The sequence below is a fragment of the Parasteatoda tepidariorum genome, chromosome 5, assembly GCF_982258835.1.
Source record: "Parasteatoda tepidariorum strain Cologne lab strain chromosome 5, Ptep-v5.0, whole genome shotgun sequence".
NCBI classification, from domain to species: domain Eukaryota; kingdom Metazoa; phylum Arthropoda; class Arachnida; order Araneae; family Theridiidae; genus Parasteatoda; species Parasteatoda tepidariorum.
In genome coordinates, this window is record NC_141759.1 from 87,512,292 (window position 1) to 87,525,461 (window position 13,170).

Consider the following 13,170-nt stretch of genomic DNA (forward strand, 5'->3'; position numbering starts at 1 on the left):
AAAAGTTTAAAATATTTTCAGAAGTAGATCAGGGCGTAAAGCAAGTTGATATAGCTAAAAGGCATAGAATTTTTCAGTCTACCACAGTTTTATTTTTAAACAGATGTTTTACAAAAAAATGTAAAAAAATCAATCATTAAAAAAATTAAGACAACAATTCGACCTAATATGGTTTTTATGAATATAAAATGTATTCATACATAGTAAACAAAAATACTGCATTATGTAAAAAAGAAAAAGAATGAGAAAATATAACAATAGATGTGAAAAAATAACAATAATTTACAATAGAAGTAACTTACTAAGAATCTCAAAGGGGTGGTCAATATTATTCCCACCAAAAATCTACAAAAATGAAACTTTGGGGCAACTTTGATTACATAGGAAGAAATTATGGCAACTGACTGATGCTCATTACAGAAACTGTTGTAAAGGACTTCCACAAAAAGTATAGTTCAACATTTTTTGCAAACAACTTCAGACTTTCTTTTCATACTCAGGCATAGTATACTTTTAAGCAATGGAAAGCTTAGTAACCTCATATTAAGGTTTAGTTGGTATAAGAACAGTTGTTTTATAAAAGAGCTAAATTTTCACTTAGTCTCTAAATTTTCACAACAGTGTCGTATAAAACCAAAAGCTTTCTGCAATAAAACACGGTGGTGTAACATCTTATAACATTTATGTAAAACAAAACACCGTGCATTAAAATTATATAATAACACAATTTCAAAGAAATTTGGAAATTTTCCCCCTTTTTTCAAAAATAATTTCTTTCCCTAAATTATTATTCAGTGAGTCAGTTTATTAATATAATAATAATAACCAGGGAATAAAACAAAGATCAGATTTACAATTAATTTATAACGAAACATACCTCAGATGAAGTAAATGCAGACAAATCTAAATGGGCACCAGCATGGGTCAATGCACTCTCAGTCTCTTTCTGAAGAAAAAAAATTAAAGTATTACAAATAAAATATTAATTGAGGCAATAAAGCAATTGAAAAATTAAATTATTGATTCATGCAGAAATATATTATGCGATTTATATAATTGAATTTTAAAGCTATTAAAAGACAAATGAAGTGAATACATAAATAAAAAATGTCTATCATTAATTATCATAAGAAAAAAATCACTAGCGAAAAATGCAGAATTTTAATTATCCTAAATAACGTCAAATAAAGCAATATTATTTAGACATAAGACTTCATATGTTCTTAAAAAAAAATTAACAGTAAAAAAATTATATTTGTTACTTAACAATTTTTTTGACTTGACTTATTACTTACTTGCCAACCAGGAAAAGCACCTTGTTCCCACTGTTTATCAAATTCAATAATAACTGAATCCATTTCCTATTTCAAATAATATAAAGAAAGATAAAATAGAAGTAAGGCAAGACAATAAAATAAGTACACAAATTAAATTATTTCACTGTAAAGAAATTAAAGATGAAGACTTGATATCAAGATGCAATATAACGAATGCTTCAAGGTTAGAGTTTTTAGTTAAACAGAAAAGAGAAACAATCAGAAGAAAACACTTAATTTATGTTGGTAGCATACAATAGGTTTCGATCTTTTCCGATACAGTATGACCTCGAAATTCTGTAAAGTTTAAAAGATGGGATAATTTTTTTTTAACTCAGGACGAATAAAAACTATCAAAATCAATTATAAACTAGAACAAGGAATCAAAATTTATGTGTCATAATAATGCAGTTTTAAAAAATTTAATCTGTAAACCACATAGAAATACATAGCAACTACTGCTGAAAAAGTTGCTGATAAAACCACTTGAATTCGTAGGAGATAAAGTACGTAAAAATTTGATTCTCAAATATGCAACTTAATTTCATTTGCCTTTGTAGTACTACAGTATCATTAGATCAAAAGTTATTCAGAGTCTTCCGTTTTTTTCCCCCTGCACTGTCTTCTCCTTCCAGTTTATTTCCTTATGTTTGATCATAATATTTGCATTTGCCAAAAAATATATTGCTTTCAGGAACTTCAACAAAATGTTTCTACTAACTTGGTTTTTTCTCCGATTACACTTTCTTAATAAAAAAAAACTAATTTATCGATATACAGGGCAATTCAAAACGAATATAGCAATTACAAACGGCTATAACTATTTAATAAAAAAGAATTTATGAATAAAATTTACACAACTTCAACATTCCATGTTAATCTGATTGACAAATTATTTTTCATTAAACAGGGTGCGTAGCCAGATTTTTCATTAAAAAATAAGCATTAAGCACTCAAAACATATTTTTAATCACTTTCCAACAAACAAAAAAAATCATAACTAGAATCTGTGCAGTAACAAAAATTATTTTTTTCTATCATTTTAATCAAAACATTTAAAATTCAATCTATCATTATACCCCAATATATATATCAAAATACATCTATCATTTAAAATTCAAAAACATTCTCAAAAATTTCACAATCATGCTAAAATAACTAGTTTCTAATAAATATTGCAGAGAAAATTATAAAAATCATGAATTTTTTGTAGTTTAGAACGACAATCAATACGATAAAGAAAAAATCTCTTCTTGTAAGATAAAAATTAAGCACTTTTTACAAACCCCAAGTAAAAACAGCACCTGTAAGGGCTTTTAAAAAACGTAAATCAAAAATAAGCACCTTTAAGCACTTTTTAAAAATACTATGCACCCTGTTAAATAGTTATAGCCGTTTGCAATCACAATATTCAATTTGAATTACCCTGTATTAAGAAAATAAGTGTAAAGGTACACGGATCAGCAAGCTGCCAAGTGTAAACATGTGGACAGCTATGCAACAAATAAAGTTAAACATATGGGTGACAGTTTAAGTTAGTTATTATGACACCATTATTCCTGACAGAACAGAAAGATTTCTTTTTATCCCAGTTTAACTTTGTTTACAAGAGGTACAGTGCCGTAGCGAGCTTAACTCGCGCCCGGGGCACAATACCTTTTTAGCGCCCCCCCCCCCATTCGAAAATCATCTAATATTACAAGTAAAATATACTCGCAAAGTAATAAATAAATAAAGTAAATAAATAAAGTCATAGGCTCAAGCTAGGCATTAAATTTGAGACAAAAAATGTAGTTGAGAAAACAAGACTAGATTTTGAAATGTATATGATCATCTAGAATTAGTTCAAAAGATACCTATTATTTATTTTACATATTTATAAAGAAATATTTTAAAAACACGCAGTTTTAAAACAATAAAAAAGTAAATATTTATTATCGCTAAGGAGATACATATATTTAATAATATGATTATAATACATTAATAAAACTAATTACTATGTATAAATTTTCCGCTTTTGATGAAACAAATGTATCAATAATATCATCAAAGTTTATCATTTCAAATTTTTTCATACCCTATTCACTGAATAATAGAATTGTCGAGTAGATGTAGTAAGTAATCTTATTTGTTTTATTACTAACCAAGAATGCCTTGAACTTGAAAGGTAGCAACACAGTGAAATATACACTAAAAATTATGCTAACATTAAACTTATAACATTTAATAACATTTCATTTTTATTCTAAGCAGAGCGCGATGACAATGACGCAAAACTGAAAAATACAAGCACAAAAAAACTTAAATGTTAATATTTCGGGTATTTACCTAACTTGTAGCGGAATTCCACAACCTGTCGCAAGTGTCACGGATATGTACAGTCACGGAAAAAAGTATCCGGAAAGTAACAAATAAAGAATCATTTATTTTTTGGAACAGATAATTCTCAGGTACAGAACAAATACGGCGTCTGTGTCCTTTCCTAGAAACAGCAAAACGCTGTATTTGTTGTGTGTCTGAGAAGTATCTATATTAAAAAAATAGACAATCTTTTAGTTGTTATTTTCGGGATACTTTTTTCCGTGACTGTACATATAAGTACATTAGAGTGCTATTGTTATCGTTTTAAAATAACAAGCGTAAGCTACATTGCGTTTATGGAAACAAAAATAAATAGTGTTCTGAAAGAAAGAATGTTTGTACTTTGTACACTGATGTTTGTACTTTGTACACTGCAAATATTTGGAGATAATTTATGTAACCACACAGCGTAGATGCCATAAGGAAGTGCTGACAGACACAGGTCGAGTCAGCCCAGTGGAAAAGACGTGTCATTTCTATTATGAATATATTATTACAGTTTGATTAGTGTTCCTTTTTATTTACGAATTAACATTTATTATAGTATTTCACCGGCACTAAATTTAAAATATATTTTCCAGAAATAAATTATAATAAAAATTAAAATCATCCAACATTTTTTTTGTTTTGCTGACCATTTGGCGCCCCTTTGTGTGTAGCGCCCGGGGCATGATGCCCCCCCTTGCTACGCCACTGAAGAGGTAATATCTCTTTATAGCTGCAGCAGCCAATACAGTGGGACCATTTTTTTCCCCTCTCTGTCACTACTTCATTATTTGTTTATCAAACAACAAGATAAATGGGAGATTTTTTTTGCGAGTGCTCTTTTATTATGAAATAGGATGAATTGACTTGTTATGAGTTGCAAGTAAACAATAGGATAAATCTAGTGTGAAAAACAATCAAACTTAATTATGTGAATTACAACCTGTATATATAACCTGTAGTTTTTGTTTAAATGGTGCAGAAATTGCCTAGTAAATTAAAATATTGATAAAACTAGGTTCAGGGTATCTGCTACATTTTAGATTTTCAAATTCATGACTTTCCATGAGTAATTCCAAGAATTTTTCATGACTTAACGAAGTAACTATTTTCTCCAACAAAAACACAACACTAAATTTAAAAAAGCATTATAATAACATTCATTGAAATGATAGGTATAACCAAAACTGTTATATTCTACATCTTCATCTTTACAGATTTTAAATTTAAAAAACAAAGTTTAGAAAGAGTTGAAGCAGTAAAATAGCTGAAAAAAATACAAAAGCAAATATTTTTTTTCTGCAGAATTATATTCTAAAGATACTTTTCTTGCTCATACGAAAGGAAAGAAATACTCCTGATTTTTCTGTTCTCATTTAGGAATAAAAAAATTCGCCAATGGCCTTCAGCTAAAATTTTAAATTTATAAAATAAAAATAATAACACAAATTCTGAAATCACAGAAGTTTAAAAGATAATTCACTCCAGAAATGATGTTTTTTCTTTCCTTTTTTGAAAGAACACCATAATTTTTAAAGAACAAGATAAAAACATTTTATATTTTAATCAAATATGACTGTGAGTGGGAATTTTGTTACAAATTCAGATATTCGGAACACTATTGAATTGGGGGGAGGGGGTAAATTCCATTTTAAAAATTAGATCTTTTGGCGACCTAAATCCATGACTTTTCATGATTTTTTTTAAAAAATAGTTAAAATCATGACATTTCAAGACAAATTTTGTTCAATACCGAAAATCATGACTTTCCAGGTGCGCGGATACCCTGCATGTTCCATAAAAGAGGAATGAAAAAAAAATCTTTTTTTTTGACATTTATTAAAATTTTTTGGAAAAACATGGAAAAATTTTCCCATCAAATTAATAAAATTTTCTTACCTACATCACTAATGGTGCTATGGTTGGTTAATTGGTTAAACTTCCAAAGAAAAGCTAAAGATAACAGAAATGAGCTTTTATGTAACTTTACAGGAAATCTCAAATACCCTCTAACATTACATCAAACTATGAAATTTAAAAACAATGCAACAAACAACGATTCAAAGAAGTGGCAGCAGAAAAATTACGACTCAAACTATTTCTATTACAATAAGATGTTTTTAATGACACTTACATCACTTAAATCAAGTAAGGGCTTTACACGATGACAGTAATCTTCAAGATACTCAAGTAAACTTTCAATATACCTAAAAACATTCAACATTTTATTAAATTAATTCTATTTGAAATTTTAATAAATTTATTTCAAATTGAATGGTATTTACATACTTCTTATATTCTGTATTTTTCCTCTCTTTTGGTATATCAAAGAGTTGATCAAATATCGACAAATATGTCATATAGTCAACTTTCTAGAAAAAGGAGAAAAAAAATTTAGAAAATAAACATTATTTATATTATATAAGGAAAGAACAAAAGATAAAAAAAACAATTGAGGTGCAAAGGTTAGCTAACTTTCAAGGTATTAGTAACTAAATCTTTACAAGAAATTCTTTTTTCTGCTCAAGAAATAATACAATTACAAAAAACAAAAATTAAAATTGCACTAAACATTTTGAAAGTTATTCCCTAACATAAATTGATCATACAACTAACTTTTCCATAGTGAGATTATGGTTGCAATAATTTGTGATAAATTATCAAGATAATGTCTATTTTTACATATATGGTAGCTGATACAATAATGAGAATTGTCCGCATCAATAAAATATAAATGACAGTATTTTAAAAGCTTTTTTAATTAACATCTTAATATAAAATTTTTAAAAATATGGAAGCAAAATAAATGACATACCAATAATAATTATTGGCCGACAAAGGAATAAATAGTACTTTTATTTCATGTGTGATCAATAAAACTATATTGTGAAAACATTTCAAGGTTTCAAACAAATAAAACAGTATTTTTCAAAGATTTTTTTAAATGGAATATGTCTTTAAATAGAAAAGAAGTGCAAATAAAAAATAAACGTAAAGGTGATACAAACCTCCACTCCTCGAATATTTAAAAACTTCTCATAACATTCATGCAGGTCAAGAAATTTACCATAACCCTCCTCATCTTTAAATTCTGCCATGTCTAAATAAAATAAAGAAAACTAAAACACAAGCTTATGTAAAACAATTTCTTAAAGGTAATGCTTATTAAAAGAAAAACAAGTTTTTGTATAGATATAGCATATGAGCAACAGAAAACATTTATTAGTAATAGAAGAATAAAGATATATAAATAACTTATATCCGCATACCTTTAATATTTTCGTTATTTTTAAAAAATTTAATTTTTATTAATTTCAAAACTTTTGAACATTACCAATAATTGTTTAATAGTTAAGTATAATTAATACACAATTATACTTAATAAATATACCAATAACAAGCAAATTAATTCAAATGAATTTGGGAAAAAAATATCAAATACAATGAACTTCGTTTAAAATTTATTTTAAAGTGGTCTTAATAAACTTATTATTTTGCAGTATAATTGCGACAGAAAGAAATAAACATGCATACAAAATAGTTTGCATATTCTTATTTAGAAATTTTAAGTGTAGTTCATTAGCCAAACAAAGAGAATTTTCAATTTCTTAATTTTTCTAATAATCATAAAATTTCTTTTAATTGTAACAATATAAGAAGTTACAATGAAGTTACAATTTGTGTCAAAATTTCTATTTTGGCTTTCATTTATATAAAAACTGAAATCATTATACAAGAATTAAATCAATAATATGAGGAATAAAAGGAAAACCTTATTACATTACTATTCATTCAAATTTAACAATCTTACTATAATGAAATTAACATAATTTTCAGAGATCTTACATAATGAAAGTTAAGATCACAACAATGATTTTTATAGTCAAAACTGGACACTCATAAAAATGTTTCAGTGCAGAATAAGGATGGTACATGGGCAAATTCCAGCTAGTCAGTCATCTTGTGGCATGATTAAATAATAAAGTTAGAAAAGAAAAGTGTAATACATTTCAGATTATAGCAGACTCCATATTAAAAGTTGTAATCAAATTTATAAGCAAATTTAATTTAGATAAATTGAAAAAGAAATATAATTTTGACTATTTTATTTATTAATTTTAAATTAAATATTCTGTGGGCCAGGATAGCCTGGTTGGTAGGGAGCTGGGCTCACATTCGTTGGAACGGAGTTCAAATCCAGCCAGCTGAAGAAAACTCCCCATGTAGCAAATGGTGACATGTTAAATCTGTCGGGTCACAAAGTCTTCCAGGCTCCCATAAAAAAATTATACGTCTGGGGATACTGAATTTGAGATTGATCGTTCTCTGGTTCAGGTCAAAATTACTATCTGTGGGTGAATGAATGGGTCCGTCCTATAAATAGGTGTGGCAGAAGTCTAATTCTTGGTTGTAGATGGCGCCACTGGAAAACAAGAGTAATAGTACCCCAGTGCCTTAATCACCTACGACAACAATAAATTAAATATATTTGTTACAGTAGAATAACTTTATAGTAGCAAACCTTGAAACACTAAGCTTCACATTTTATAGAATTTTCTGTAGTATAGATCATTTTATATAGCTTTATATTTATCAACTATATATAGCAGCAATATTAGTCTGGAAGGGAACAATCATAAAAAGCTTTAAAATGATTCTTATATATATAAACTTAAAACACAAAAATATGAACTTGATTATTTATTATTCACAGATAAAAGAAATTTAAATTTTCTAGAGCATTAAAATAAATTTATTATTTTTGGTTTGCTTAGCTTATAAAATTGTAACCTTTTAGCATTGCAAAAAGTTAAGTTTTCTTGCTTAGACAGAAATTTCTGAGTTTCAATTTTCATTGCTTACAACTTTAAAAGTTAATGTGGTTTAAGGAGAATTGCAGTTTATAGAATTGTGTTATATAAATCTGCTACTGTATTTTAATTCTAAGACTTGTTTGCTTATTTTTGGGGTCTAGGCACTTAAAATCTATGTAATAAAAAATTATTTGAATCATTATGCAACAATTGAAACATATAACACCGAAACTTTGCGCTGTACAGCATCTTAAATCAATATATAAGAAATCACAAATGAGAGGCATTTTAATTTTTAACTTTTAGAATATTTAAGAATGTCTCACTCTCTGGAACATTATCTTCAGTAGTCTCTCTTAATTTATTGATTTCATCAAATTCTACTGACATGGGAACTTGAATCTGTAAAAATAATCTTTCAATTAAAGATTAGAAAACTATTATGCCACATATAAATAAAAACTGAAAAAGAGACAGTAAAAACTATCTTTATTACTGGAATAACAAAATACAAATATATTTACAGTATTAGCATTAATGTGAAATTTTTGCAGCATAAAAAGTTACATTATTTTGAATATTAAGTAGAAAATAAAAAAAAATTAGCCTAGTTATAGAAATGCATCTCAGAATAGTTACTGAGAAATAGTAAAACAATATTTACTGTTAAATAAATTGTGTATCATTTTATCTTACTATACTTTGTCTGCAATAAACTTAAAATTTAATTCTCATTTTAAAAACCATAATTTCAGGGTAAAGCACAAAAATTTAAAAATTGTGGTCAATTCAGTATTTTTTGTGAGCATCACTTTAATTTTGAGCTGAGGTGAGTGCGTACTTTTTTTTTTCCAAATGAATTACCAAAGTTAATATATACTAAAAAGTAACCAGTAAATAAGTATCATTAAAATTAATAAATTACAATCTACCTATGAATTAATATTATTAAGTTTCTAAGATATTTTCTCTACTTAAAAAATGCATTTAGTATAGTACTTAATATTATATTTCATATTATATTGTTCAAAACATATGATTACAGAAAAAAATAGTGATTCTGAAAACCACAGTATTTTTAAACAGTTAATATAACAAAGAAAATTTGCTTTTAGATACATAAAATATTTTTCAGATTTTTTCAAACAGATAGGAAAAGCAGAAAATAGTATTCTTTTTAGCTTCTTAGAAAAGTAGTTAGCAAAACTGAAATAATTTTTGCACATAGTGGTTCAATTATAGAAATTATTTAAAACGTAAAACAGTTGCAAGTTTTACCATTTCTCTGTTTTAGCTATATAATGAGTCTTGCAGAAGTTATTTTGTTCTGATATATCCCAACAGTGCTTTTTAAAAACAAAGTACTTGAAGGAAATCATTCTTATTTTTCATCGAGCGCCCTTTTTGACCTCTTAGTAAAAATAAACAAACATTGCTTCTTTATTCATATTCCATTTTTAAAAAATTAATTCACTCTTTAAATAATAATTATACAATAGTAAAAATATCTGTTTAATTTATGTTATTTATAGGTTTACTTCTGCTTGCTATTTTATTACAGATATTTTTTTGTCAGGATTATTCTCAACTGGTTAAATTTTTATAAGTTTAACTTTTTTCAGGGATATTTCGATGAATTTTTCAAGTGATTTTAAAATTATCCTTTAAATACCTATTTCTTTTTAAAGGCATCTTTAAGTTTTTTCTCTCATTATTTTCAGTTTAAATTAAAGAAAAAAAGCTTTTGAGTAGTTTATCAATAATCATTTTTTTAGTTTAGTTTTTTTGAAGAAAAAAAATTTGCACAATGATTGTTTTTTTAGCATGCCTGCCTGTAATTATTTTTTTATAAACTACAAATTTTTCTCTTGTTTTTAAAATGAGAATTACTTTTTGAAATATACACATAAAATAGTATAAGAGGATAATTTAAAAATTGCTGAGGATTGAATTCAGTTATTACATAATATTGCACATTTTGGCAATTTTTAAGGTGTTAAATGAGTCTTCTTTCAAAACTCAAATTACCCTTTTCGTGAGGAAGCGCCTTGGTTTTTTTTTTTTTTTTCATTCCTAAGGAGAACTCTGCAACCACCAAATGCTTTTTTTTACTCATGTTTTAATATTACTGTTTTTTGTTATAGGTATATATTACTTTTTTTAAAGAGTGCACAATTTTTAGTATGATATACTGACAAATAATTAAATAGTAATATCCAACAACAGAAATTTACCTAATTCATTGTCAGACAAAGCACCAGATTTTGTATGCAGATGTGACAAATATGCCTCACAAATTTATAATTTTAATTTGAAGATATGTTTAGTAATATTTAAACATTTTAAAAATTATATTTTTTAAAATTAAAAGCTGTTATTGGAGTAAAAAAAAAAAACTTTATTTAATTTCCTAGTTCATAATATTTAATAGTAAAATAGAATTTTAAATTGAGCTTTGAAATAATAAAAAAGAACAAACCTCATGAGGGTGTTTTCGATAAAATTCTCTTATCTCCCTGAGGCGAGAATAAAACTCAGCAAATTCATTTGGTCCTGATAACGAAGCAATTTCATCTTTTCTTAAACTAAAGAGAGAAAGGTTTACTTAAAAAATTATTCCACTAATAATACATTACATAAATAAAAATAAATAAAAACAATAGAGGAGAACTGATTTGTTATTCATCTGCACTCAATGTTTGGAAATTCATTTCATTGCCAACCACATTTAGCACATTTTTATTCGACGCACTTTCGTCAGAGGCCGAAAACAGAATAAAATTTGCAATTAATTAATTTAAAAGTTCATTTGTACTACGTTCATTTTCCAACAACACAAAACATGCATTTCATAAATAAATAAAAAATAGTAGAGCTATATCAAATGTCATCTCCCAGGCAACAGTTTTATTATTCTCCTACAAATTTCATAAAAATATAACATAAAAATACACTCAGGAAACTATTATTAAAAAACACTAAACATGTAAACATGTTTTGTTACCACTCTGCTGCAAACTCAAAAAATTTAGGAATTCATAAACACAAAACAATTATTTAAGAACACTAAACATATGTATCTTAAAAAAGATACAATATATTAAATTAAAAGATACGATAAAGATATAGTTTATTTCATAACCATCAATGAACAGCCGACTAACCCGCATTTGTGTTACATAGAGAGGAAAACCTCCCAAGGTTAGCCTGGTGGCATGGGGTACTCTAAACCATGATCCATCTATCACTGAGAATGTTTTACATCAGCACTGTGGTCGAAAGCGAGCCAGGTAGGGTGAGTAGCCAAATTTTCAACAAAAATAAGCACCTTTAAGCATTAAAAAATATTTTTTAGCACTTTTAAAAAAAATTCATAATTAGGATCTGCACCCTAATAAGAATTTTTTCTTGCTCCTCTGAACCCACGTGAATATACGAAATTAGTGAATGATCCCCAGGTCAAGTTCGATTGGCTTACCAGTGACGAAGACAATGGCCTTCACCAATGATGAAATTAACAAGAGAAATAAAATTTTCTTTTGCTATTAAAGAAAAAAATTGGCAATATTTAGTAGGTCTCCATAATCTCCAAAAATTCAAGATTTTTCACTTCCAATTCAGAGGTCGGAAACTGAAAATCAATTGTAAAATGCATACGAGAACGCAAGAATCCTTCTAACCAAATCCAGCTCAGTACACGCATATGCGGACCTGTAAGCATTTCATCAAATATGTTAAATGATTGGCGCTTTTATATGCTACGGACCAATGGTATGCTGAAATGGATTGTGGTTGCATGAATTATGAAAATATTGAATGTACCTTTGCGAAAACCCCTATTTTTGCATAGAATCCTTCCAACCAAATCCAGCTCAGTACACGCATATGCGGACCTGTAAGCATTTCATCAAATATGTTAAATGATTGGCGCTTTTATATGCTACGGACCAATGGTATGCTGAAATGGATTGTGGTTGCATGAATTATGAAAATATTGAATGTACCTTTGCGAAAACCCCTATTTTTGCATAGAATCCTTCCAACCAAATCCAGCTCAGTACACGCATATGCGGACCTGTAAGCATTTCATCAAATATGTTAAATGATTGGCGCTTTTATATGCTACGGACCAATGGTATGCTGAAATGGATTGTGGTTGCATGAATTATGAAAATATTGAATGTACCTTTGCGAAAACCCCTATTTTTGCATAGAATCCTTCCAACCAAATCCAGCTCAGTACACGCATATGCCAGGGATGTGATTGACAAAAACACAAAAAAGAGGAAGTTTATAACTGTAGCATTAAACGCGCAAAAGAAAAAATGATATGAATTCAATAGCCAATATGATAATGATTACATTATTATCTATTCAAATAAATATAAATAAATGGTAATTATGTTCTTAAATAAAATCTTGATTAAAATAATTTTTTTTTAATAATTTAGAAAACTTTGAGTAATTATGCATAAGCACGATTTTATGTATCACATCATTTTAAAAAACATTTCTTTAATGGTCAAAGGACCTTTACGGACTTTCTTATCAGTTCTTTGTTTTTCCGATGGTCTTTTATTAACATGACTGATCTGTAGACTGCGTTTTGCAGACTTTTGATCATCAGTGTTGATAGGACAAGAAAGTTCATTTCTCACACAATTTTAAGAGGCCTTAGATTAAGAATCGCGATG

At 27.4% G+C, this 13,170-nt stretch overlaps 1 protein-coding gene across 1 annotated transcript in view; it reads right to left on the bottom strand.

The window, feature by feature from the left end:
• Window positions 1-13,170, bottom strand: part of noi (splicing factor 3a subunit 3 noi) — a 33,353-nt gene that overhangs the window by 13,098 nt on the left and 7,085 nt on the right. Inside the window, exons 4-10 of the mRNA XM_016070539.4 lie at window positions 10,956-11,061; window positions 8,803-8,878; window positions 6,671-6,762; window positions 5,952-6,034; window positions 5,797-5,869; window positions 1,296-1,361; window positions 878-946 (exon numbers count right to left, since the gene is read on the bottom strand). Of these exons, the coding sequence (XP_015926025.1) occupies window positions 878-946; window positions 1,296-1,361; window positions 5,797-5,869; window positions 5,952-6,034; window positions 6,671-6,762; window positions 8,803-8,878; window positions 10,956-11,061 (565 nt within the window). The remainder of the gene's footprint in view (window positions 1-877; window positions 947-1,295; window positions 1,362-5,796; window positions 5,870-5,951; window positions 6,035-6,670; window positions 6,763-8,802; window positions 8,879-10,955; window positions 11,062-13,170) is intronic.